Source organism: Ostrinia furnacalis, unplaced genomic scaffold (assembly GCF_004193835.3).
Source record: "Ostrinia furnacalis isolate ACB-3 unplaced genomic scaffold, ASM419383v2 OfSCF0635, whole genome shotgun sequence".
Taxonomy (NCBI): Eukaryota; Metazoa; Arthropoda; class Insecta; order Lepidoptera; family Crambidae; genus Ostrinia; species Ostrinia furnacalis.
In genome coordinates, this window is record NW_021130874.1 from 164,838 (window position 1) to 192,781 (window position 27,944).

The 27,944-nt window shown below is 37.0% G+C and overlaps 2 protein-coding genes across 3 annotated transcripts in view; one reads left to right on the forward strand and one right to left on the reverse strand.

The window, feature by feature from the left end:
• Positions 1-623: 623 nt before the first annotated feature.
• LOC114366460 (popeye domain-containing protein 3) lies at positions 624-9,928 on the reverse strand. Of its 2 annotated transcripts, none has more exons than XM_028323331.1 (8): positions 9,751-9,928; positions 9,489-9,547; positions 8,801-8,885; positions 7,237-7,418; positions 6,221-6,352; positions 4,935-5,042; positions 2,793-3,090; positions 624-1,800 (listed from the first exon to the last, which is right to left on the reverse strand). In XM_028323331.1, the coding sequence occupies exons 1-8, from the start codon at positions 9,875-9,877 to the stop codon at positions 1,577-1,579; spliced, it is 1,215 nt and encodes a 404-aa protein (XP_028179132.1). In that variant the 5' UTR covers positions 9,878-9,928; the 3' UTR covers positions 624-1,576. The 2 variants fall into 2 exon arrangements, with proteins under 2 accessions (XP_028179132.1, XP_028179133.1); XM_028323332.1 differs by having other exon boundaries at positions 9,625-9,820.
• A 444-nt stretch (positions 9,929-10,372) lies between these two features.
• LOC114366451 (probable cation-transporting ATPase 13A3) overlaps positions 10,373-27,944 on the forward strand; it is a 31,615-nt gene continuing 14,043 nt past the window's right edge. The window contains exons 1-16 of the mRNA XM_028323319.1: positions 10,373-10,580; positions 12,550-12,777; positions 12,900-13,128; positions 15,260-15,464; positions 15,889-16,102; positions 16,400-16,530; positions 17,188-17,370; positions 18,067-18,255; positions 18,540-18,752; positions 19,328-19,462; positions 20,319-20,432; positions 20,752-21,025; positions 21,314-21,441; positions 21,558-21,681; positions 22,690-22,851; positions 23,427-23,581. Of these exons, the coding sequence (XP_028179120.1) occupies positions 10,556-10,580; positions 12,550-12,777; positions 12,900-13,128; positions 15,260-15,464; positions 15,889-16,102; positions 16,400-16,530; positions 17,188-17,370; positions 18,067-18,255; positions 18,540-18,752; positions 19,328-19,462; positions 20,319-20,432; positions 20,752-21,025; positions 21,314-21,441; positions 21,558-21,681; positions 22,690-22,851; positions 23,427-23,581 (2,709 nt within the window). The 5' untranslated portion in view covers positions 10,373-10,555. The remainder of the gene's footprint in view (positions 10,581-12,549; positions 12,778-12,899; positions 13,129-15,259; positions 15,465-15,888; positions 16,103-16,399; positions 16,531-17,187; positions 17,371-18,066; positions 18,256-18,539; positions 18,753-19,327; positions 19,463-20,318; positions 20,433-20,751; positions 21,026-21,313; positions 21,442-21,557; positions 21,682-22,689; positions 22,852-23,426; positions 23,582-27,944) is intronic.

Genomic DNA, 27,944 nt, shown 5'->3' on the forward strand with positions numbered 1-27,944 from the left:
ACGACACAGTATATGTGTTTAATTCGACAGATGGTAAGGGATTAGACGGTTGGCTCGGGCAGACCTAACCTTTTTTTGAGAAGCTCACTGGACACTCACGTCGTTTTAGACAAAAAATTGGCAAACGCGGCCCAAGGTGATTTATGCACGCCAAACTTGCACCCGACTACGAAGTTAACGTTTTGCTCTTTGTTCACCATGATTAAACTGTTTGTTTTAGCAAAACACTTGCCCACTGCAGTAGCCAAGTCAAATAGCGACTATTTATCACTAGGTAAGCTCATAAGTATTTTAGGTTTTTGTAATATTTAGTTACCTGTTCTGTACTTTAAAGATAGATGCAATTATGTACATTTCTTTAAATTTCAGTGTTCTGTAGCATTTACAAAACGCTATTCTAGGAACAGTAGATTTTACTCGTATCAAAATTACCTGCAAAAGGTGCAGGCTATGCACAAAAGAAAGCTGCAATTTGCGCCTGCTTTTTTCAAACATCTCTCTAATTGCAAAATAGGTATAATTGGTATTTTACTATGTAAAGAAATATCAAGACAGGTAACAAAATAATGAAAACCAACATTTTGTCAGATGCATTTATTTTTTAGTAGATTTGCCTACTTAACAGTTAATTAGAACAAACAAAATAACTATGATTGATTCTTCGATATCAGTCAACAACATATACTTAACTACAATAACTCTACATTCCAAAGTTTCAGGGGCAACGAAAACCACTTGCAATCATACAAACTTTCAGAAAAATATTCTATTATAAATAAATGATTGATGGCAAGCCGTGAAGCTTGATACCAAGGAATAATAACTTACATTGAGAGATGTAACGCAAGTCATGCCTCGTCATACGCCCTGTCGATGCTTGAGATTGTAGTTATATTTGTCCCAAAAACAAATGAACGACATAAAGTAGATCACTTACAATAATATTAATAATATAATATGAAGATTATCTACAATTTCTTATTTTAATTAAAAACAACAACTTAAAGTAAGTACCTATACAGTACTTAATTTATTCTGTGGTAATACTTGTATGTAAGGAGGAAGCAATTAAGTAAGACATAATATTTTTTTAAATAACGTGTCGGCATAGGTAATAATGCTTTAGGACTTATTTTATTGAGTAGCATTTTTTCAAATATAAAAAAATGGATTGAAATACCTACAATAATTACAAATGAGTTTTCCAGGAGGCTTTATGTTCAGGAGTAGCAGTCAGTTTGGCGCTTCCCACTATCTTCTCCAGATCGTCAGTTCAACAAGTCTGAAGGACTATGCCTACCACACGTTTTCGGTCCTTTATTAATTAATCTGAGAACTTTTCGCGTTTTCTTCAATTGGTAGTTATTTTGGGTAGGCGTAGTACACATGTTTTACTAAACAGCTTATTTTAGTAATTGTTGTCAATTGAAAGTTCCTTGAGGAGTCTGGGTGAGGTTCGCAACCGCCTTCGGCCTGATCATCACTTTCCATCAGGTTGCAGACCTAGACCTTTATTGTGGGTATTAAAAATTAAAAAGAAATCATAGAGTTATAAAGCACATAATGGAAGAAATATTTAATGCCTCAATTCATCGTCAGTTTCCACGGCTTCACAGCTGTGGTACTTCGACGAGGTATCGGGGCAGCTGTCAGCCACTGACAGGTCGTCTGACGAGGCGGCGGGCGCCTCGTTGGCTGCTAGCGGCATCAACTCCTCGTCACCCCCCGCGTATGAGGAAGCAGTCACTCCGTTCCTCTTGACCGCACTCATCAGGCTGTCAGCTTCTCGCGTCCAGCAATCTAGATAGAAATATGCTCTTTATTGCACTCCACAAAAAATTGACACAAGTAATACAACTCCTAAAACCATGAGCTCTATCGCTAAAAACCAAGGATTTATCCTTTAGGGGAAGGCGATAATAGATCTATAACGATATAAAGGTAAATCGTTATTATTGGATTTATAAATTATGTAGTTGCCTATCAGACAAAATAGTTTTACTTTAATTTACAAGACCTAACATAGAGTAGGTATACTNGACTCGTAATAAATATAGGTAGAATCGCTCTTAAAACTAAATCCTTGCGTGTTTAGTCATGGAAATTCTTTAAAAGAAAATTTGCAGTTAGGAGTTATTTAAAAATAATTTAATATTTAATAAATGAATTGGTGAAAATCATCAAGTAAAAATTTTTCATTTAGACCAATAGGTACCTAACGGTCAACGACATTCAGTTCAAAATATTACACTGTAAAAGTGTTTTTCAATAGTCGTAAAGCCTTGTAATAACGGTATTATTTCGAGCCGAGCCACGTAATGGTTTGTAATAAATATCCTAATGACCCTTAAATAAGCCATTGATATCAGACGATATCAGAATGGAAGTATTAAGTAGACTCATGATTCTTTACTTCGCACCGATGGTACGATGACTGGCTGAAAGAGAGAATCCTACTTCTGTTCATGAAAACGAAAACTTTACTATTGTAATTTCGCAATATCTTGATTTCAAGACATATTTTCTCACCTCCCATTTAAAAAACTACCATGACAGGTGGTGATTTTCAGATTTAACTGCAATATTTATGTGGCTGGTAACATTTAATTCGTGATTAAGCTTTAACATTTTCGTATGATTAAGATAAGTTAAAAAAGTCAGAGCTCGAACCAAACCCAATTATTTTTACTTTTATACTAAAGGTTTTGATGAGGAAAATCTGCGACTTAAAAATATTGCAGGAAAGTATATCACCACCCTGTATCCGCCAAAACATTTAATTTTCCACTTACTGGGTCGTTTCTCGGGTGGGACCGGTTGCACCGTGGTCGGAGGGGGCGGCTTGCAGGCGGACCTCAGTCTCCTAGGGCTGCGGGCCAACGCATGGGAGATACTAGGCAACCGTATATCCAAGTGTGACCCTCTCTCGGTGACTATTTTGTTGTTCATCGCGTATAACTTCGTGGTTATGTCGCGAGCTATCAGTGTGGTCACCACACAGGCTAGGTACGGCTCTTTCACGAACAGATATTCGAGGGAGCTACGCTGCCAGTATACGTAGCGGCATGATGAAGCGGCTACGATTGATACCTGTATAAAAAATATTATCACATGATCTAGTGCTCAAAGTAGGTAGCCAATCTTCAGGGGACTGGCAAGGAGCTGGTGAAATACAAATAGAACTGGGACTTTCAGGAGGATCTAGAGCTTTAAAGGGATGGGGTCCAATATGTGTCTCACATAGTCCCAATAGACTTTTAATAGCTTAATGAATCTAATTTCTATTTATTCACAATGGTGCACTCATAAGTAACCTTTTTCATTCTTAAAAATAGGCCTCTGTGAAATATGTGTGCACTGAAGCAATTTAATCAAGCCGCCCGTTTTCGTAAGAGTGTTTAGACTTCATCGATATTTAACCCAGTTTCTTGCATTTATAGCCACTTTGGCTGTTATACAGCCATATCAGACAACAATTAGGTCACCCGAATGGGGGTAGGTAATGCCAAAGCGCGCGGTGACGTATACACGTGAAATTCGTGTTCAAGTTTCAATAAGTGCTTGATGGATCGCCTAATTTCAGTAAAAGCTGTTGGATTCTTACAAACAATGCGATATGGGAAAAATTGCTTTGCTTCGAAATTGACTGACATCTAATTAGATAACGCTCGCTTTTCCAACACGGTTTCCCAATTTTTTTGTTCTTAAGAGATTTAATAATATTCTTTTTTAAATAATAATTTAGTATGCTACAAAAATATGCTAAGAAAATGTATAAGTAGGTAGATAAATTAATTTCTTTATTGGCATTTTTGACTATGTTCCTGATTGTGAAGTAAGTAAAATAAGCAATGTTGCATCTTGAATACTTATTTATTTAGAAGAAGAAAGAAAGAAAAAATGTTTATTCAGTATTTGTGAGGTTCAAGTTACTGTCACTGCCCTAAAACTACAAAAGAGGCAAAACATACCTCAACGACACCTCTGTAATGAAGACTCCAAAAACTCCATTTGACAAATTAACCATAAATAACGTCAAGTTCCCTAACTTCGTAAAACTGCGGAAACAATCCCAAGGAAGTAGGTTTTGCAACTTTACTTAATTTGCATTCGTAAACACATGAATCAGGGGAAAGGTGAAGTTAAGCACGATCCAATTTTAGTTTACGAGTGTGTAGTGAGTCTCACCTTTTGCGTTTATGTCCATTTTATTGAGTTTAGATAAACGTTGCTTAGTCTGAGTGAGGTTTATTAAGGTATTTTGTTCTCTGAGCTAAGGAAATGGGGCATCTCGCATTTCCTAAAGACCCATCGGTCATTCCATGTTTTTCTCTTTATTTTTTCGAACTTTTCTCTGTAAAGCCAACTTAGTTCATATTGGAAGTAACGCAATCGGGATAAAAATAGGTGTCGATTCTGCTAAATTATTTTTTTAGATCCGAATAACAGACAATATACTATATACCTACTTTATAAATCGTTAAATGTAAGTAAAATGCCGCTTTTTTGCTCGACTTGGTGGGGGCACTGCCGTGCCCCCACCAAGTAGGTTTGTAGGTAATAAATATTTATCGAGGTCAAGTAATACGATTTGGAATCTATGGATTCATTATAGTATTCATCACACAATGCCTTCACACAGCTTTGTTTAGATAGGGACTTGGGTCTTGGCATGCCTTGAACGCCGCACAGCGTTCCTGAATAATGGGCCCATCAGTTTGCCACCCGACCGCGCTTCTTAGCCCACTGCCTCATTTCACAACGCTTGCTACTCAACAAGGCATTTCAGTGGAAAATAAGACGCTTGCTGGGATTATTTGTGCAGTAAGAAGGATGAGTGATAAGAATTTTCAGTTTATGTCTCAAATGTTCAGAAGAGCAAGTGAATTTAGGGATGAGACACTATTTTATGATGATTAAAATAGTAAACAAACCTTGAACTTCTCATCAATAGTGGCTCTGCTTGATTCAAACTCGGGAGAGTCCAAAAATTCGCATGGCAAAATGGGGTGTAGAAACTGATGTCCACTCATTACGTTTACCTGTTGATTAAAATCGTTAAAAAGGTTAATTACAAAATTCCAACTACAATTGCTCTACAATGTAAAACACGGAACAATAAATGCTACACGTAATCAAATTAGCTACGACCTGAATTGGTGAGCGGCATGTCATTTGTCTCTACCGACGGGGAATAAATATTTTTATAGGATAAATTCAACTGTATTTTCCTCGGAAGTTGTTTTAAAATACTTTTTTGGTTAAATGTATTGTTTATTTTATGAATAAAATAATGTAACATTGTGAAATAAATTATTAACACAACAAAAACGAGTAGGTATGCTTTGTTTGACTATTATTTATGTTCATTCCCGCATAAATGCCTGCTCAAAAACCAATATTTGTCTTTTATAAAATATATTCGATATGAATGAACTCGTATAAGCACGTTTCCACCGTTAGGCAGGCGCCAGCCTCGCCATAGAAATTCATTGCAAACATTGGCACGTGCACTGACAAAATTGTTTTTAACTCTGGCTCTGTCACTATAGAATACAACATTTTCATTTGCATAGAGGATAACATCAGTTTTAACGCGACAAATGGATTTCCCGGTAGAGTAAATTGTAGTTTATTAAAAAGCCAACGAGCGGCAAGCCTTTATAAAAGGAAATGTTATTATTGTCCTCAGAAGAATAAGTAACTACTAAGGCTAAATTGTGTTGAGGTTTTACCTCTTACGTTATGTATGCAGATTACAACCTGTCTTGAATACAAATCCATTGGCTATCGTATTATTAGGTAAGGATAGATAGCTAAATACGTCATTCGAAATTGTAGAATAGTTTTATAAGAGTCTGTGCAAATTCTACTAAAATAAGATAATTGGATACAGGAAAAAATTTTAACATGTACGGACGACAGCACATCCACCTAAACACAGTGGCGTCTTATCTCATTATAATACAGGCTATTTTGCAACAAAAATGTAAAGGTTGATGTGCTGTCGACTGTACCTTAATTTCGAGTCACCGATATTTCGGCACTGTTGCAAGCGCTATGATTACGGAGTAACTGAGGAAGTGGCGGGTGAGATGTTATGGGCAGACGTCTACCCCCTCTCTCTAAGAAATTAGCAATAATTATTCTGTTAGTGACCATGAAAGTTTAAAACAATAAAATGGATACAGGAAAGTAACATCGAACTAAATCTTCTCACCTTCCCAGAAAGCAGTAATCCCAGACGATCGGTCTTGGTGAGGTTTTGCATCGCGTACGCCTCGCCGGCGTGGAGAGACATCACGTGCGCGAAATCCGGCGACACCATCCTCTTGAACTGTAGTCTAGACACCTAACGAGTTCTATGTATTCATGAGATGAACATAAACATTTTCATGGTATAAGCAATAGGGGGGTTTGGCCGAATATAGCGCTAGCTAGCGCTAGTAATAAAAATGGCGTCCTTTTAGCGGTAAGTGCTATCACTGCTAATAAAACGTATGAGAAAACGTCACTTTTTTAAAGTTAGCAAACGTGTCCTCGCCGAAAACATGCTAAAGTTTTCGCCATGGCGATCGCCATTTTGCTAATAATTTCTAACAAGCGCTATTTTCGGCCAAAATTTTATGTATTTTGTAAAATATAGAGTCGTTAGAAACACGTAAGTTAAGTAATTGTACGACCGTCTAGCCTGGTGATTAGCGCACTAGAAGCTGGCCGTTGCAAGTTTGAATTAAGTGTAGGTAGCTACTTAAAAAGCGGTGTTAATGTGCCTATACCTATCCAATTTTCATTTACGGCTATATAAAAAGTAATTGATGGGAAAACATTATCATATTATTGCAAAAACACGTATTTTGAGGATGAGTATTATCACGAAACACACAAACATTTATCAGAACTAGACTATTCCCACCTCCAGTTCCCATCGCTGCAACTCCTGTGTAGCCAGGATCTTACAGCTTAACCGCCAATAAAAACCCAACCAGTGAAGGTCAAGTTAGTCCCGGGGGAAAGTTAAACTGTCATGGGACTTGACTTAAGGTCATATGTCCCCTAGATGGGGCAGAGGGCGTCCACAACAGTCCTCCAAACCCAAAACTGTCATGAAACCCAACTCGCAACGAAATTAATCAGTAGAACATATTATAGGAGTTCGAAGTTAAGGTTCGACTACCCTCCATTGCAAAGCGGATGACAGGTGAAAAACAAAGGTTTATGAGATAAATAATTTACCTTGAAAGGCTCGAACAAAGTATGGTACACTTCTTCCAGCTCCGGGTCGAACTTGACGGGGCGCATCTCGTACACCAGGTACACCACTTGCGCCAGGTTCAGGAACACAAAACCGAAGTTCCACGAAAAGGCGTCAGGGGAACAAATCACGTGCCACGCCCATATCGAGTACAGCATGAAACCTATTCGATAAAACTTATAACAGTTACATAACAATAAGGCTGGGTTGCACCATCTTATTTTAAGTTTGACTAACGTTAAAAATCTGTCAAACTCCATACAAAAAGCACCGGATAACGTCATAGTTACGGTCAAAGTTAGGTGGTGCAACTCTGCCTAAGGTCACTTTGGTCACCAGGATTTGATCACCTAGGGGATCAAAGTGGACTCCAGGCGACAATTTGGTGTCCTTTAAGGTAGCCTTTCGAACTAAGCGTTACAGACGCAGCGTCTTTAGTTTTGGTCTGGTGCCACCAACGCCGCGTCACTAACTCGCTTCGAAAGGCTACCTTTAAGGTGGCCTTTCGAACTAAACGTCACAGACGCAGCGTCTTTAGCTTTGGTCTTAAAGCTAACCTTTCCAAGCGAGTTAGTGACGCGGCGTTGGTGGCACAAGACCAAAGCTAAAGACGCTGCGTCTGTGACGCTTAGTTCGAAAGGCTACCTTTAAGACCAAAGCTAAAGACGCTGCGTCTGTGACGCTTAGTTTGAAAGACTACCTTTAATGGACGCTATAGACGCTCACTTCGAAAGGCTACCTTTAATCACCCATGGCATGGATAAGAAGTTCAATTTGATCACCTAGGTGATTTTATTCTTAGGTGATCAAAGGACACCAAAGTGTCGCCTGGAGTTCACTTTGATCACCTGGGTGATCAAATCAAGGTGATCAAAGTGGAAAATACCCAGCATACTGCAGACTACAGACTTTGTTGGCCAAGAGTTCGGTCGGCTCTAATTTGTATGAAGAATAAGTCAATACCAAATCGGTGTAATGTGCGCACTTTCATACACGTTCATACCAATACAGCCGGACTGAACTATTGGCCGACAAAATGTTTGTAGGTAGTCAGCGGGGTGTCTAACGACGCGTTGCAAAAAAAAGAGATTTTTAAGACTGTTAGTTTTGAGAAAAATTTTAAGAACATAATATCATTTCGGTATCAGGCTCCTTATAAGATTGGATCTATATGACCCAAGAAAATTCATGCGAAGTATAACGATTTTTATAACAGAAGCAACAAAGAGGCCTTTCACGAGCCACTCACTTATTACGAGTATGTTATTGTTGTGAGTCAGTTCAGAGCCAAATTCTTTTGTTGTTACTCGTAACTTAGCAAAATGCCACAACTTAATAGTATAGTCTACATATTATAACTAAGCAGATAAGTATAATATAAATAATTCCTACCGAAAAAAATGTAGACAAGTAATACTTTTTTACAATCGAATGTTGTGGTAAAAGTCAGGATACATTTTCCCAGTTGAGACTTTAAAATAAAATTATTTTACTAAGTGCAAAATTATTTTCATTCTCAAATAATGAATCTAATGCTTTACATACCAAATATCAATATTGTGTGCATCCAAAGCTGGCCTTTTTTCGTACTCGGCGCACAGTAAGAGGCCACAAATAAAATATTTGAGAGCTAAAACAAAATGAAATGAAGGTGTAGGTTTAATGTAAGGACATGTTGTGTAACTGTATAATCAGTGGCGGCGTAAGGCGTAGGCGACGTGGGCCACCGCCTACGGCCTCGCGGAACAAGGGGCCTCGCGCATCAAAAATTTTGAAAAAATGTATAGGTACAAGGTGGAGATGACAATATCACAATACGACAATAAATGCAAACATTGACTATTAAATATAAATTCTTGATAGCTAAACAATGTAGTTAAAAAAATATATTTTTTTTCAAACAAATTCAGCCATAATCAGACACAAAATTAAGCAACAACACGGTTTTAAGTGACGAACATTATTCTTTGGCGCAATATTCCTTTAAAATTAATCACTGAATCACGAAATCAGAAACTGTCAATGAATAGACCGTTGACCCGTTTTTTTTTTTATATAATCCGTCTTCAGGTCGCCACAGAACAAGGCCTCGCGAAATCTGTCTTGCCCACATCAAATTTAGGTCTTGCCCCGCCACTGTGTATAATTATGATAAACATAATTAATTATACCGATGCAATGGATAAATTAAAAGTAGTAAGTACCTATTATACTTCGTTTACGGCGCACTTACTTGAAAGAGTGGATGTTGCGAAATTTTCCATAGTGGACACCAAGGCCAATACCACGGACCTGTTAACATTTTTTGTAAGTTATTAAACATTCTATTTACAAAGTGATCTAACTAAATAAATCTATTTAATACCTACATTTTAAAATAATTTCAAAATATGCCGGTTAGTAGGTTTTGCAGTTTTAAAATATATTTAGTGCTTGTGTAGTCGCTGGAAAAAGGCTAGTATTAAAATTGTAACACATTTTAATCATTTATTTACCTGAGGGCATAGTGTAGTTTACAGACCCAAAATCTTGAAATGTTCCATTTTCTCCTGGCCAAGAAAAATTGTATTCACCAACTTCTAAGTATTCTGATTTTAAGCTTGATAAACCTGCCTGAGACATAATTAATTTTATATTTCAAGAGTTATTTATTTATTTGTAGGTTTTTCTGCCACCCTTCGCGCCAAATCAATAACATCCGCTTTTCCTGACGTAAGTCGTGAAGATTTTCCAGCCATAGCCACAGACTACAACACAACACGCCATCTGGCGTGAAAAGGTAAAACCTCGTGCCATTTTTGTCTATGATATAAAGCTAAGAATACATAAATTACTTTATGAGCTTGAAATGGCTTGAAATGTAAGTTGAAATGGCTTGAAACGACAACAAATGATTTTGATCATTGATTGCTACCATCAGATAAAATGATTTGTTATAATCTAAAATAAGATGGTGGTATTTATTTAAGTTGCAAATAATGTGCTTCAAATTTAAAGCTAAACCCCAGGACACATGATAGTTATACAATTTAACCTACTCTTTTCATCGCCATATACAATTTTAAAAAAACTACGATCGTGTCTTTGGTACGTACCTACCTTTTAAATTAAAAGTTCAATCTGTCATTCTGTTTCATTCGTGTGATGTGAGCAGTGCGGTTTCATTTTGTGAAATCTTAATAAAATAATCAATGCGATGAGGTAGCACCGGTTAATACATAATTTAATCAACATCTAAGTAATATGCCTTAAGGCTTTTGTGTTATTCGAGGTCAATAAGTTTTTACGGCAGTATCGAACATGAACAATGCCATCGTCGCCTGTGGTAAGTTACATGCACTTGATTAAATACCTTGTGACTCACATTCTGTGAAATTAACAATCTTTGCGAAATAAATAACAACAAATTAACTATTTAAAACTATCATTAATAGTTGTGAACAAACAATAAACTTAATTTATAATCTTCATTTAATGTTCCAATATCATGGTTATAACCATGGGTTATAACATTGTCTTTAATCGTGTAAAATTGTATTGAATACCATTTTTTAATGATATCAGTGGCCTGAAAATTATTGTTTTTTTCCCTAATTTTTTTAAATGTTTTAAGTATCAAAGCTTTTTTATTTAAATATCATGTCAATAATTGTAATTTTTTAACATTATTTTGTGTTCAAAATAGTATTTTTATTCATAGATTAATTTTATTATGTTATTGTAAAATATTTCCCATTATTTTATTTTTATTTTTTATTTTATTTATTAGGACAACCAACAAGACAAACACACATACATGGAATTACTATAACTTCTTATTATATTCCTATTGCACTATTTTTTGCACTACTTATACATTTTGAAAATAATTACTGTGCACATAAAACTATCTATGTTGGTGTTCACTTAATGGTAATATTCCACAATTTAAAGTTGACCAAACGTTATGCAATGCAATCATACTAAATTGGAATCAATTGACCAGTGACCGCCCAATTTCATTAAAGACCCTTCTGCTTGCTTGATTCACAGACAAATGATTTGTGACATGGATTGTAATACTTAACTGTTACCATATCATCTGCTACATTTATTTGCACTGTGCATAATTTAATACCCAATCATTTATGTTTCACCTATTTTTGTTTTGAATAATTTAAAAAATACACTTTGCCGGGGGTCCTGTTGGGGTAAAAACAAACACACAAATTATACTATACATTTTATATTACCTTTTTCATGTAATTATTGTAATTTTTTTAATAGTATTTCATTTTGTGTGCTTATTTTTACTAATATGGAAATGGCATATGTGTTTGCTAATACTTATTGCACCACCTTGTTTTGATAAATTTTCTTTTCACATAATAATATGGGATGTTGTGATGTTGAATATGCTTTAAATCATTTTTTGTTATCAGTTTTGCAGTTATTTACAATAGTTTTGTCCTTTGTCTGTTTGTTTATCTGATGTCATTTATAATTACTAATTCATATGTTTAAGATCAGTAGACATTTTTTGTATTTGTACACAGCATTTCCTGTGGCTCTGCTGATGATGAGTGTATTTTGGTTTTATAAAAGTCCCGTTAGAATTATACTTAAAATAAAAAAAAATCAATACATTTTCCTTCAAGAACGTCTTACAAATACAAACACATTTTTAACTGATTGGTTAAGAGGTGATATTGCACTGATGGATTGCCTGAGTCTGAACTAAAAGATTAAATTAGTTATTTCTAGTGTAAAAATATGTTAATATTGTTAACTGTCTAGGTAAGCCATAATATAATGCTTGTATTATTCCTATGCCTGTGCTGGCATGATATAGGGTTGCCAGGTGTCCGGCTTTAGTCGCTTTAGCCGGACATTTTTGGTTTTTTAGGGGCTTGTCCTTTTCATTAAAAGATAATAGCTATGACGCTAATATTGAAAAAAGTATGTTCCGGCTTTTAGGGTAAAATGACCGGCCAAATGAAGCACAGAGTCCGGCTTTTGTGTTTTTGGACCTAGCAACCCTAGGCATGAAGGGCTGTATACTGAACCTGCAATCACCATAATAGTTCAGTGATTGAAGATTGAAGAATCTTAGATTAAAATCAGACAGGAAAAAAGCCAGGTTTTCCTTAAGATTTACCACATAAAAGTTTTAAGGAAAAAGTTAAGCAAATATAATAGAAATTCTGTATTGATAGACTAACTATTAATTTGTTATACTTATGCAAACACAATGCAATCACCATATTCCAACAGTGACCTCCGGTTTTGTGTGTAGACCTTTTCTGTATTTTCAGACGAATATGAAGTCATTGGTGAAGGGCAATGGCAGACTTTAGAGAACAGTGGTGATGAGCAAGTTATCAAAATATATGGCTTCAAATATTCCAAAGTTAGAGCCATCATATTCCACAGCACATGCATTTTACTATGTGGACTGCCATATTTTGCTCTCTCCTACTATCAATCCTACAACAGACTCAAATACATAAAATGCAGTTTGAAAACGGCTGAATACATTTGTGGTAAGTGTAAAATTAGATGATATATTTACCTTGAAGTTTTGGCACAGATTCTGTGAATGTTGCTTTAACGACGATTGCCCGTTTCTAAGCGAATTTCCTATTATTCACTATTTCTTTTTTAGTTACCGACGCCGATGGCTTGTTCAAAATAGAAGAAGTAAAAGAAATTGACCTGAACCTTTCGAACCAAAAAGACAATAAGTTGCGATTTTTTATTTATCAACACACCCGCTTCATTTGGATGCACGAACAAGGAACTTTCATCAATGTTTTGGCGCTTAACGAGAAGCTTACTCTCAGTTTGTTGATGGAAGGTGCAAATGGTATAAACAAACGTCAGCAAAATGAATTGTGAGTAATTATATCTTTATTGGGAATAAATCATAATTTAAAAAAAATGAGATCTTAACATTTCGTAATGATGTTTTCATAGCTGGGCATTAACTCGTTAATCCGTTAATCTATAATTAACGAAGTTAACATTTCTATTAACGGATTAACTTTTAAGTTAACTTTAAAAAATGTTAACGGACTCGTTAACTCCCGTTAAATTATCCTAAGTCCGTTAATCGTTAATCCAGTACCTACTATTTACCAAAAAGATACAGCAGACACGCTGAAAAATGCGTTCTGACAAGTACGTTCGGGCTTCCAGAACTTCCAGAACCCAAAACAACAGTTTTTGTAACTAGATCACCAACTCAACGATATAAAAAATCCATTTTTAGGGTTCCGTAGCCAAATGGCAAAAAACTGAACCCTTATAGATTCGTCATACTCTGTCTGTCCGTCTGTGCGTCCGTATGTCACAGCCATTTTTTTCCGAAACTATAAGAGCTATACTGTTGAAACTTGGTAGGTAGATGTATTCTGTGAACTGCATTAAGATTTTGATGCAAAAATAATAATAAATATTGGGGGCTCCCCATACTTAGAACTGAAACTCAAAAACTTTTTTTTTCATCAAACACATACGTGTGGGGTATCTATGGATAGGTCTTCAAAAATGATATCGAGGTTTCTAAAATACTTTTTTTCTAAACCGAATAGTTTGCGTGACAGACGCTTCCAAAGTGGAAAAAAGTTGGTCCCCCCCTCTAACTTCTAAAATAAGAAAATGAAAAATCTAAAACAAAACATTATTATGATGTACATTACTATAAAAACTACCAACGAAAATTGTTTCGAACGAGATCTAGTAAGTAGTTTTTTTTAATACCTCGTAAATCGTAAACCGCTTATTACCGTGTAATCTTTCATATAAATAACTTAAATTAAAAAAAAAAAAATTTAATTCCATAAATCAATGGTACGGAACCCTTTGTGCGTGAGTCCGACATGCACTTGGCCGGTTTTTTTATTTATTTACAACTGAATTTAAGACCAGTTTTCCTCAGCCGATTGAGCTGAAATTTGGTATACTTATGTAAGTACGATGACAATGCAATGTTATGGTACCACTGAGCTGGTCTGATGATGGAGTCTGGACTGGAGGTTGCTAAATGAAACGGCGGAATCGCATCGAATTTGGGTTCGTTGGATTTGTCATTTTGAGCACTTTAGTACTAGATGATGTCCAGGGTCCTGCTGATGATGGAGTCAAGAGGTGGCCATAGGAATTCCTAAACGAAACGGTGGAAACTTATCGAGTTTGGGTTTGTTGGATTTGTCTTTTCGAGCACTTTGGTGCTAAATTGTATTGTAATTGTACCAAGGCTCTGAGATTGAGATACAACTAAAGTGTATAATATTTAAAATTTAAAAACTTTTATTCTGAAATGCAGTTGTACTAAAACGAATTCCATACGCAATGATGTTGTATGCAATACAATTTTTTTTTTTTCGTTTTATTATCACGTGTTAACGGATTAACGATTAACGTTAACTTGCGTTAAATCTTCCGAAATGTAACGTTTTAACGTTTAACGAAGTTAATTTTTTTATTAACGGTTTAACGATTAACGAAGTTAACTATTTGATTAACGGTGCCCAGCTATGGATGTTTTGTATGTATTTTTTAAAAGATTATATAAACAAACGTCAGCAAAATGAATTGTGAGTAATTATATCTTTATTGGGAATAAATCATAATTTAAAAAAAATGAGAACTTAACATTTCGTAACGATGTTTTATATGTATTTTTTTTAAAAGATTATTAGCAATTTGTATTGCACAAATTACTAATAGTCCCGTTAGCCCCTCGTGATAAGCTAAATAAGCTTGTGTTACGAGTGGGCTCAATCAAGTGGTATAGTCAAACTGTAGTTAAAGTACAGCTTTTAACTGTGTGTTATCTACTTTATTCATATTCATTGAACTCCATGGATATAATGGTTATATTGTGTGGCCACTGCTGCCAGCCGTAATAAATAATTGGTCAGAATATTGATAAGGACATTGATTTAAAATTTTAATAATGTAATCAGATGCAAACTAGTATTTGTGGCGGGGTATGGATAGTTATTTAATTTATATTTTCAGGATCAAGTTATATGGAACCAATTCAGTGGAAGTTGAAGTTAAAAGCTACTGGACACTGTTTGTGGATGAAGTCTTCAACCCGTTTTATTTGTTCCAAGTATTTTCCATAATCCTCTGGTCACTGGATGAATACTATCAATATGCATCATGCGTTTTCTTGTTGTCTACTATATCTTGCATGATGGCATTATACCAGACAAAACAGGTTAGTGGAATACCAATGAATTGATGAAGTCACAAAATGGTAATAAATAAGACTATCCTAGACATTCCTTAAGCCTAGGTGCAGACTATTGTTTTTTCGTCGGTCGATAGCTTAGTCGGGCAGTTAATCAGTATGGACATGTATGGAAGTGCGCTCATTACGCCGATTTCGTATCGGCCGACTCTACAAATTAGAATCGGGCCCAACTATCGGCCAACTAATAGTCGGTGGTCTGCGCCTAGGCTCATACCAAAAAATAACTTGAAAATTCTAAACTATGCTTTTTAAAAGACCAAACAAACGTTTTCTGGCAAACGCGGTTCTACACGTTTTACTGACAAAGCTAGCTTTGTGATTGGATCACATGGTTAAAATTATGGTTATCATTGTTAATTTTGAGTCTTATAACCTATTTTCTTTTCAGATGAGCATCAACTTGCACAAAATGGCGGGCTCTACGAGCGCGTTCACCGTGACAGTTTTGCGTCCGTCACGCGGCACGCGCGAGGAGTGCGTAGTGAATGCCAGTCGGCTGGTGCCTGGTGATGTGCTGGTGTTGCCACCTGACGGCTGCGTCATGCCCTGCGACGCCATGATGCTGACGGGAAACGTCATAGTCAACGAAAGCATGCTCACTGGTAGGCTAGTACACATTTAGGCAAACACATTGATAAGCAAAATAAACTAACCGTGCTGCGGAAACCCCGCGAGTGGCGGTAGGAAGCTTGAATAGTGACGTAACTCACTTCTGCTGGAACATATTTTAGGCTACGGGAGGCCAAGTAAGACATAATAAATCGCCCCAAAATTGTTTTTTTTTTTGCCCTGTTTATACATAGAGAAATTTTGTGTGCCCCAGAAAAAATCGTTACTATGCCACCTTCCTGCGTGTTATTTTAGACGCCCTTTCTTATTTATTTTTAATTTTTTTACAGGTGAAAGTGTACCAGTAATGAAGGGTCCCCCTTGCGCGACGGCGGAGGTATACTCAACCGAATTACACAAAAGATATACACTGTTTGCTGGCACGCACGTCATCCAAACGCGATTCTATGGCAATAATCAGGTTAATGCCACTTCTATGAATTCTACATATAATACTATTTTAAAGGTCTACTGCATAACTGATTCAGTGTCTGAGGCATGGGAGCGGCACGGAAGGGTGTTTTTGTAACGTAAAACGTCAGCTAGACTTCAATGTGCTTCTATATTGTATCACAGAATAATAATAAGTACTACGTACAGAAGTTTTACTTCGCGAAGGTATTTAAAAAAATGTATGCTCAATGTCATTAACAATATGGTGTAATTTAGCCTGTCTCAAGAGTCAAGCACCATTTTGTTGACAAACGTCAGTGATCGGCAGTGCGCCGAAGCTATAGGGCTGACTTCGGTAAAATGATGTAACTTGAGGTGTCAAACTGCGGAAAATGGCGGAGGAAATACATGATTTAGCATGAATTATCATGAATAATATTAACTACTTATTTACCACTCAGTGTCTTGAGGCAACTTAAAAATAATAGTATACTGTAGGTGGGCCATCGTGCGTGTTTTGTTTTCGATGTAAACTCGCGGAGATGAACAGGCCTGATTGTATGCTCTATCACGACATATTATTATTTTATATCAGTTATGTCAACCTTCCCGTGCTGCCCCCATACCTCAGACACAGTTATGCGTTGATCTTTACTGTTGTATCTAATCAAATGTATTTTTTTAGGTTCTAGCAAAAGTTGTCCGAACAGGCTTCTACACGGCGAAGGGAGAACTCATCAAGAGCATTCTGTTCCCCAAACAATTGGGCTTCCAGTTCTATAACGACGCAGTGAAATTCGTTATGTTCATGTTCTGTATTGCCGCTGTTGGGATGGCCTATTCCATTTGGCTGTATGTTTTAAGAGGGGTTAGTATTTCACAGTTAAATACGTACTTTATCTACACTAATTTTATAAAGAGGAAAGATTTGGTTTTTTCTTTGTACTTATTGAATAGGCTCCGAAAGTATTGAACTGATTTGAAAAATACTTTCACCATTAGAATGATTATGTTTAAGTAAATACCTTTTTCTTGAAAAGTAACCTAACGTTTGAATATTCTTGACTAGCTTTCCGTCCGATGTCATTCTTCATAATTGGGTCCTTTGCTTAATTATTAACTGTTTTTTTCTCTCTTACAGAGTCCAGTTGGCACAATAATCCTTCGAACACTCGACATCATAACAATCGTGGTCNCTTCGTGCCTTGGCATATGCTGAGCGAGAACCTGTTTTTATTTATTTATTTATTTAAAAGGATGTGTCAAGTGTCGTTACATCGGCCCAATTGGTAGTAAGTGTTTTATAGACTTCCTTTTAATAAAACATTAATTTTATTTGTATGTGTTTTACTAACGGTACTTTTGGCGATCACTCACACAAATGCAATTCTCAGCTTAAGTTGATAGGACTGTACCCAGATTGAATCCTGTAATTGTTCTAAATATTGAAGGTCAATAAACTTCTTCAAGACTTGAATTTAAAGCTTGATTTTGAGTCTATTTTGGTCCCTCATTCGTAAAACGGGCTAGACTATTTGCTAACTGCTATTTTTCTCTCTTATAGAGTCCAGTCGGCACAATAATCCTTCGAACACTCGACATCATAACAATCGTGGTCCCGCCAGCCTTGCCGGCCGCCATGACAGCTGGCATAGTGTACAGCCAACAGCGCCTGCGCAAAAACAAGATATTCTGTGTGTCCCCGCCCCGGATTATCATGTGTGGGAAATTGCAAGTCATGTGCTTTGACAAGGTAAAACATCCTATTTATTTATTTAGGTACAGCAACAGAATACAAATTAGTTTTTACAAATAATTTAGATAACAAAAAGTACATCAAATAAATTTGCACTCCAGTTATATACTATTATTTAAAATCCCCTCCAAAAACATCATATTGTCCCTTTGAATGAAAAAAGAAAACTTTTCCTTCAGTTATTTTCATAAATACGTAATTCAAATATAACGGAAAACAAATAAATGCCTACACTTAAAGTAATATACTTTTTTTCTTAATTAATTTAAATATTTTTTTAGACTGGAACCCTAACCGAAGATGGCTTAGATTTTTACTCAGTAATACCAGTGCAAGCCGAAGAGAAGTTTGGCCAGTGTGTGGTGGACGTCAACAACTTGCCAGCTAAAAGCCCTCTGGTTCAAGCCCTTGCCTCTTGCCACTCGCTCACCAGCATTCAAGGACAACTAAAGGGAGATCCGCTTGACCTGAAAATGTTCGAATTCACGCAATGGGTAAGATTTACATGGATGATCAACTAACTATTCTTATAAATCGAAAATAATAACATATACATACATACATAATATGACAGGACAAACTGTCATCCGCTTTGCACTGGAGGGAAGTCGAACCTTAACTTCGAACTCCTATGTTCTTCCGTTTAATTTCTTTTCGGGTCCAATGACATGTGACAGAACTAAATCCATGCGGGCAAAGCCGCCTCCAAAAGCTAGTTTGACGCATATTTTTTTTTCGAATAGACAAAAACTATTCAAGTTTGACAAGCTCTGATTACTCATTTTATTGTGGTCACTCGTTTTACCTCAAACAAAACCATTCGGGTAATTCCATTCTTAGAATAGATTATGCTGTTTGCTTAGAAAAAACGAAGTGAGTCATGCGTTTATTTGTATTGCGGTTACGGTGATCGTCTCCAAACAAGGTGTTGCACATTCTTGCCTACTATATCTCACATTGATTTATCACCGTAAAATATTTCCTTATCTGATTGCTTTAAAATTGCGCGATAACAGATAAACTACGTAACTGCAATGATCAAGGCGTAATGGTTGCGCTATCTCGACAGGTACTCGAAGAGCCGGGGCCCGAGAACACTCGGTTCGACAACCTGACGCCCGCCATAGTGAAGCCGGCCACCTCCCAGGATGCCGACTTACAGAATGTGGACTATGACCCGTTTACTATGGAGGTTCCTTATGAGGTAACAATAATACAAGTTACAAAATATTACTACAACATTTCTAAGGCGATCGCTGATTTCTTTCTGTGTACCTTTGAGTCAAATATTGATAATTTCTGGGATACGTATGGTGTGTACCTTTCAGTACAGACTCCGTCTGAGTCCCTCTACATTAAATTTTATTACATAAAATTGATAGTTTCATATCGAAAATTGGTTTCTTATAAAAATATTAGTAGTATCAAGCTGCATATGATTCAATTAATTATTTTGTCATTAGGCTTGATTTCCTTTTAAGCGGACGTCGGCGACGCGTATGAATATAATCATCTGCTGCTCACGACGGCGTTGCAGTGCGGTGCTTCATAGACCTAGGGCGTAGTGTGAGTTTACGTCAAACGCATTCGATATCGACTGCGTTAAAAAAATATATGATGATTAGTTCTTGAAAGTTTCCACTAGGGGCGCTATATGTATAATCTGGCGTACATTTAATGACACTTATTTTATTTTATTAAGGAAAACAAACAGTTGTATAAGTAATAAAAATTACAATTCAAACCTTATGTAAACAGTTAAGTAATTATACAACCAACACCGTTATCCACAAGAGGACTGTGGGTCTAGAATGCGCGCCACGAAACGGTGCAACCGCGCGATTTTATCGATTTAACGGTAACATTTTATGCAGTAGATATCGAATGCGTTTGAAGTAACCTCACACTACGCCCCCTAGTGTATTTGTATGCGCCGCCGACATCGAGAAAATCAAGCCTTAAAATTACCCAATTCTTTTTGTTATTTCTAGGAATGTTTGTCTGAAAACTCCGAAAGGAAAATGTGAACATGTGTAACCATGATTTCCCGTAATGTGTAGATCGGTCTGCTGCGGCGTTTCCACTTCTCGTCGTCGCAGCAGTCGATGGGCGTCATCGCTCGAGTCCTCGGTCAGCCGCAAATGGTGTACTTCGTCAAGGGTGCACCGGAAAAGGTAATCACTAAAAGAACAAATCCCACGTATAATCCGTGCCAATAGACACCAGTTTCGTAATATGAAATGGGATAAAAATCGGCTGAAACAGAGAATTGCCCGTTTTCACCATGAATACCTAATTTTTAAGTGACTCCTATGGCAACACATAACATGAATTTTATTTTCAAAGGGGTCGCTTAAAAATTAGGGATTTATGGTGTAAACGGGCATTAATGTCTCAGTGATCATAACCCTATTTCATATTACAGCCAAAGAAGTACTAATAAAAAAAAATGTTACTCAAATTACTTATATTATATTTGAATTACCTTTTTAGGTTGCCAGTATGTGTAAGCCCGAATCCCTGCCTGAGAACTTTAGTTCTGTGTTAAATGAATACACGTCAAACGGGTTTCGTGTAATCGGCCTCGCCCACAAAAAGCTGGACCGCAAAATGAAGTGGGTGGACGCTCAAAGGATCAAAAGGGAGGCGCTTGAGTGCGAAATGAGTTTCCTAGGCTTTCTAGTCATGCAAAATAGCCTGAAACCAGAGACCACTCAAGTTATTAGAGAACTGCACGATGCAGGAATCAAGCAGATAATGGTGACTGGTGAGTTATTTACTAAACAATAATGTTTCATGACACATCCCATGAAGTCTTGTAGAAGACAAGCTTGCTGGAATTCTCTATCTATTGAACTTGTCAATGCGCCATTTTAGCGATTCACATTGATTATTTTTGACATAATATACAATTTTTGTGCAAATCAATAAAAAAAATATAAGGCTACAATTAGAATTAGGTTTTGTAGTTTATATTGCTGCATGAGATATTTTCTGGGATGAATATTTCAGTAATCTTGTGACTAAGTCCTAATTTTTCTTTCTTTAATTTTAGGGGACAACATAATGACGGCAATGTCGGTAGCGCGGGGTTGTTATATGGTTCAGCCGCACCAAAAACTGGTTTTGATCACAGTCGGACATCAGCAAACTGACCATTCTAGACCACCTCTCAACATGGAGGTATATTTATTTAATGTTTTTGACTAATCGCTAACAGGTGTCTTATTAGTTGTATCAATTTAATTTAATAAAGTTTTGTTTTTGCAATGTTTCTTTATGTAATGATTTTCTGTCAGGTGGTTGGTGAAGGCTGCCCTCCTAAAATGTCCATGGATGCGTATGTTCTCGCGATGGAAGGGAAAACCTGGACTGTTATTAGGGCTCATTATCCTGAGCTCTTACCGGCTGTGCTGAGCAAAGGTGAGTTGCGTCTATTCAAATACCTAAATTTCATCATCTCATCTTTAACCGCCTCTGTGGTCTAGTGGTAAGACCACCTGCTTCGGACGCAGAGGTCCCGGGTTCGATTTCCAGTGGGACAGATTTTAGGACAGAGTCCGCCTGGCTAGCTACCACCGTCTTACCTAAGTCTGTCGCCATAACAACAATGTTAACAGCATTATTGTCTTCCGGCAATTAGAGGTAAGATAGCCAGTTCCTCCGTGGTTGAGGATTCCGAGTGAAGCTCGCTTCCTGTTTCGGCCTGATCATCACTTACCATATCAGGTGAGATACTGGCCAAGAGCATCCTCGTTGTGGATAAAAAAAAATCAAGCCATTTATTTACTTTCTACTGCAGGAGTTCGGGCGTCTAATTTTCCTCTACTAGTCTCTTATTTTTGCCTGGAATAGTAATTTTGCCTACACTCGCAACAGTTTGGGGTGGCCTGATATTCGCATAACTATGATATTTTAAATATCTTCAAAGCCGGCAACGCACCTGTAACTCCCCCGAAGCTACGGGTGTCTATGGGCGGCGGTAATCACTTATCATCAGGTCATCCGTTTGCTCGTTTGATTTGAAATTGTTTCGCAGAAATTACTAATAGTCCTGTTAGCCCCTCGTACTAAGCTAAATATGGATCTACAGGGTGTTAGGTAAATGGGTATATGAGTCGACACTAGCCCATGTTAACATGGTCATATAAATGGTATGGTGAAGTCAGAAATTTGATATCATCATTTTATTTTTTTTAATTTTCATACAAAATAAATTTTATAAAATCCGATTTGTATGAAAATTAAAATAATTAAAATTAAGATATCAATTTTATGACTTCACTATACCATTTATATGACCATGTTAACATGGGCTAGTGTCAGCTCATATACCCATTTACCTAACACCCTGTATACTTGAGTTATCGAATTTCAAGCGTAGTAAATGTTCAAAGTAAACAGTTGGAAGTTTTCATAATCTTTGTTTAGGTCTGGTATTCGGGCGCTTCGGGCCGGATCAAAAGACCCAACTCATCACGGCGCTGCAAGGCGAGGGCCTCATCGTGGGAATGTGCGGCGACGGCGCCAACGACTGCGGCGCGCTCAAGGCCGCGCATGTTGGCATCTCGCTCTCCGAGGCCGACGCGTCAGGTGAGCGAGCGAGACGGCATGAGCCTTGCCATAAGAAGTCGATTCTTAGGTCCGGACTCCACCGAAGCTAATTCGAGATAGCGGAGTGCAATAGAATTTCGTTATTAAAACATCTCGACTTCACTCCAGCTGACGACGTGTAGTGACACTGCACAGCTTCGGTTAATACACCTTAGCTGAAAAAACTACGGAACCCTAAAAAATAAACATACCAACCGAATTGAGAACCTCCTCCTTTTGGTGAAGTCGGTTAAAAACAGTTTCGTCTACGCTTTGGTGAAGTCCGGGTTAGTCCAATGATAATTTAACTTTCCCTGGTACCAACTCTGCCTTAATTGGTTGAGTTTTTATTACTTTTTAATGTCGGTTAAGTTGTAGATCTTATCTGCGCAAGAGTTGCTGTGGTGGGAACTCGATGTGGTAGTTTGTTTGTTTTGTTTGTAAGAAAATTAGTTACCACCACTACTATATCTTTCTAAAGTGTACAGCTATTTCAAGGGAAGGTTAAACGGTCTTCAGCCAATAAGAAAGAAGTTCGAGAACATCGTCTCTAAATGACAACTTTTTGCTTGCAGTGGCTGCGCCGTTCACGTCTCAAGTGCAGAACATCAGCTGCGTCAAGCTTTTGGCGCTGGAGGGCCGATGTGCTCTCAGCACGTCCTTCGCCATATTCAAGTATATGGCTCTCTATTCGCTTATACAGTTCTTCTCCATTCTCATTTTGTATAATGTAAGTATGAAATGATTATTATTTTTTGAGTTTAAGGCTAAGAAATCACGAAGCTATTTTCACCTGCGCCCGCCGCGGTGTACAGGAACAACGGGCAACGAACCGCGTATGTCACGGGCGTAAAACGCGTCTTGTAATGTGCTTTTACTTATTACAAGCTTTTTATTACTTTCACATGTCTGGTGTCTGTCGTCAAATCTTGCAACTTAAAATTGACCCACTTCCCGGTTTCCTATTGAGCTGAAATTTTGCATACATGTGTAAGTCCGATGACAATGCAATATTATGGTACCATTGAGCTGGTCTGATGATGGAGTCGGGAGGTGGCCATAGGAACTCCTAAACAAAACGGCGGAAACTCATCGAGTTTGGGTTCGTTGGATTTGTCTTTTCGAGCACTTTAGTGTTAGATAACGTCCAGGGTCCTGAGATTAAGATATAACTAAAAAGTGTAAAATAAAATTATAATAAAAATAAACTTTTTTAAAAACAAGCTTTTATTCTGAATTTCGAAAGCTTGTAGCGCAAACAGAGAAAAAGAGGAATAAATTCCATGCGCGATACAAACTTTCGAAATTCAGAATAAAAGCTTGTTTTTAAAAAAGTTTATTTTTATTATCATAGAAAAAAAAAACATACGGGTCGAATTGAGAACCTCCTCCTTTTTTTGAAGTCGGTTGAAAATCGGAAAAACCGCCCTTTTTCGACGAATTCTAAAACCGGTTTTAAAAATCGAAACCCGGATTTAAATCGGTTTTTCTATCTGTATACATGTAACAAATTCCTTAAATAAGTAATATCATTTTATTATAATATAACCTGGGTATTTTGATATTTGACGAATATTTGGTTATTTTACAATTTATAACTTGGCAACATTGTCACTTGGTTACTCCGTCGTTTACCTTTGAACGGGGAATCCCCGATAATTATTTAAGACTCGTACCGCCCGCGTCCGCCACCTGACATGACCCACCCCGCGATTCAGATAGTTGGTGATTATTGCAGTGAATAATTAGGGTAATTGCGCCGGTTTTCCGTCCAGCTCCTGTTTTCGTCCATTTGACTGACTTGCCACAAACAAATACGGAAAATTAGAATACAAACCTAACTTTCCGTGCAAATTTGGACTTGTTACAATCTACAATATCTAACTAACAGTTCTGCCTGCATGAAAATGTAATTGGACAAGTAATAACTTCAAAAAAATCTACGGAAGTTGCTGCTGCACACAGGTCAATGGAAAACGTCGTCAAGTTAGAAAAAAAAACGTGCCGGTAGGGAACTTTCATGGTATGTTTAATTACTGTTTTAGCTACTTTACGTAATGTTTTTGGCACGTATGTCTAATTATTAGCATAATAAACACTATTTTAAGGGTTTATTAAAGTTTTTGTATAGAAATCTTAGATAATTAAGGGGACTAATACTAGCATAACAATTTTGCAAGATTTTGGTTTTCGTCCACGTGGACGGAAACCCTGACGTCTAGTTAATATTTTTAATAATCATTTTACTTCAATGGACCTACAAAATACAATGTTTTTTCTTCCAATATGATCTTTATTGCTATTACATTAAACATTTTAGTTTACGTCCACTTTTTAACAGTGATAAACCCATAAAAACCGTTAAAAAAATGTGGACGAAAACAAAAAACAGCTTTAAACGTTGTTGTGTTTTCGTCCATGACGTCACGAGCAAGCACTGGGGTGGACGAAAACCAAAATTAGCTATCCCTGTAGATTAGTTTTCGTCCATTTGTCCTTCGACCTATTGAAATATTTTCCTAAATTTAGGTAAGAAACTTATTTAAATCTTTTTGATATCATTTGAAAGCTAACAAAATTACCTTTCAAATGATATACCACAATCCANCGCAGGGTTCTGGTTCTGGCCTGGGGGGGGGGGGGGTAAATCATACCCAACTTCTGGCTGAGGGGGAAGTTATGCCCGGTTTATGACCTGGGGAGAGGAGGTGGGCGGGGGAGTCATACCCAGCTTCTAGGCTAAGATTAAATAATTTCCAGGAGGGAGCAGCTGTCCTTTCCTGCAGCAGCTGGCCCGCCCATGGGAACGGCGAATAGATAGGTTGGTACGTAGTAGGATAAACTCAGAAAAACTAAATAACAGGTAGGTATTGCGTGTACATCGAAATGATCTTCATAACAATGTCTTGCTTGTAGCCTAGGCAGAGTGTATCTGCCTCAGCTTTATCTTATTATTAGAAGTAAATAAATTAATACTTATACATTTTTATATTTTACTTGGAAGAAGATATGACCAATATGACTAACAACACTTAGGTATGAACACTTTATTTGAATAAATCGCCAAATATACCACCGCGGAGACCCCAATCGCGTGTCCGCGTTCCATTGAATCGTATGAGCGTATGGATTTTTTGCGATATTTTTCACAATTTCTATTTTAAAAAATTACCTATCGATAGCTTACTTTATTCTGATGAATAAATGTCATTACAAGTTTTTCTCTAAAACTGACAGTTTGGCTAGAAAAATTTTTTTTCTATCCACGCAGTACGCCGGCAGCGTTCGGATCGGATATAGTGACGTCATCGTCCCCGCGCCGGGCGGTCAGTGAACTTTTTTAGTAATTTGGCCATAACTTCGTCAATTTTTGTCGTAGAACAAAAATTTTTGGACTGTATATTAAGGATTTCTTAGCCCTATAAATCTGCATTCACAGCTAAAAACCGAAATGATCCTCATTTTTTAACATATTTAACTATTTTTTTTTTCTAACAAATTTTTTAACATATTTAAGTCAAGTTATACGTTTATCTAAATGTTCACTATTAAAAACCAAAAAACATTTCATTCTTAAATAATCAAACATTGGAAATCAATCACCGGTATTTTTTTGGGTATTCATAGCACCATTGCTCTAGAAGAGATGCCCACCGCCCTCTAGCGAGAGGAAAAAACCACTGAAGAACACTGATGATAATGACTACGACTTGGGTTGTACACCCTTGACATGATTATTTTAAATATTACTGTCTTTAAATTTAAATTATAATTGTCATTTTTATGAATAAAGATATGAAGAAAAATTGGGTGCATTTTTTTATATCATTTTTTCGAAAACTTATCGATACATCTATGTGAACCGTACGAAACATACCCAGCACTAGTCACATTCGTTTGATAGCTGTCATTCTAATCAAGCTATATTGGATAGACTATAGTCAATTTAGCGCCATTTTAGCGATTCACGTTGATTAGTTTTTACATATACATTTTTACATATACATCACTAAAATAAATATAAGGCTAAAATTAGAATTAGGTTTTGTAGTTTATATTGCTGCATGAGATATTTTCTGGGATTAATATTTCAGTAATCTTGTGACTAAGTCCTAATTTTTCTTTCTTTAATTTTAGGGGACAACATAATGACGGCAATGTCGGTAGCGCGGGGTTGTTATATGGTTCAGCCGCACCAAAAACTGGTTTTGATCACAGTCGGACATCAGCAAACTGACCATTCTAGACCACCTCTCAACATGGAGGTATATTTATTTAATGTTTTTGAATAATCGCTAACAGGTGTCTTATTAGTTGTATCAATTTAATTTAATAAAGTTTTGTTTTTGCAATGTTTCTTTATGTAATGATTTTCTGTCAGGTGGTTGGTGAAGGCTGCCCCCCAAAAATGTCTATGGATGCGTATGTTCTCGCGATGGAAGGCAAAACCTGGACTGTTATTAGAGCCCATTATCCTGAACTATTACCGGCTGTGTTGAGCAAAGGTGAGTTGCATCTAATCAAATACCTAAATAAATATGAATCATCATCAAGCCATTTATTTAGTTTCAACTGCAGGAGTTCGGCAGTCTAACTTTCCTCTACTAGCCTCTTATTTTTGCCTAGGAATAGTAATTTTGTCTACACTCACGCAACAGTTTGGGGTGGCCTGATATTCGCATAACTATAATATTTTAAATATCTTCAAAGCCGGCAACACACCTGTAACTCCCCCGAAGCTACGGGTGTTTATGGGCGGCGGTAATCACTTACCATCAGGTCATCCGTTTGCTCGTTTGATTTGAAATTGTTTCGCAGAAATTACTAATAGTCCCGTTAGCCCCTCGTACTAAGCTAAATATGGATCTATACTTGAGTTATCGAATTTCGAGCGTAGTAAATGTTCAAAGTAAACAGTTGGAAGTTTTCATAATGTTTGTTTAGGTCTGGTATTCGGGCGCTTCGGGCCGGATCAAAAGACCCAACTCATCACGGCGCTGCAAGGCGAGGGCCTCATCGTGGGAATGTGCGGCGACGGCGCCAACGACTGCGGCGCGCTCAAGGCCGCGCATGTTGGCATCTCGCTCTCCGAG

Coding starts and splice junctions, on each gene's coding strand:
- LOC114366460 (XM_028323331.1), bottom strand. CDS start 9,877: ATGTCTCAGGCAGGTTTATCAAGCTTAAAATCAGAATACTTAGAAGTT. Junction 6,353..7,236: donor CTTTGTTCGAGCCTTTCAAG/GTAAATTATTTA, acceptor AGAACTCGTTAG/GTGTCTAGACTACAGTTCAA. Junction 3,091..4,934: donor CTATTGATGAGAAGTTCAAG/GTTTGTTTACTA, acceptor TTTTTTATACAG/GTATCAATCGTAGCCGCTTC.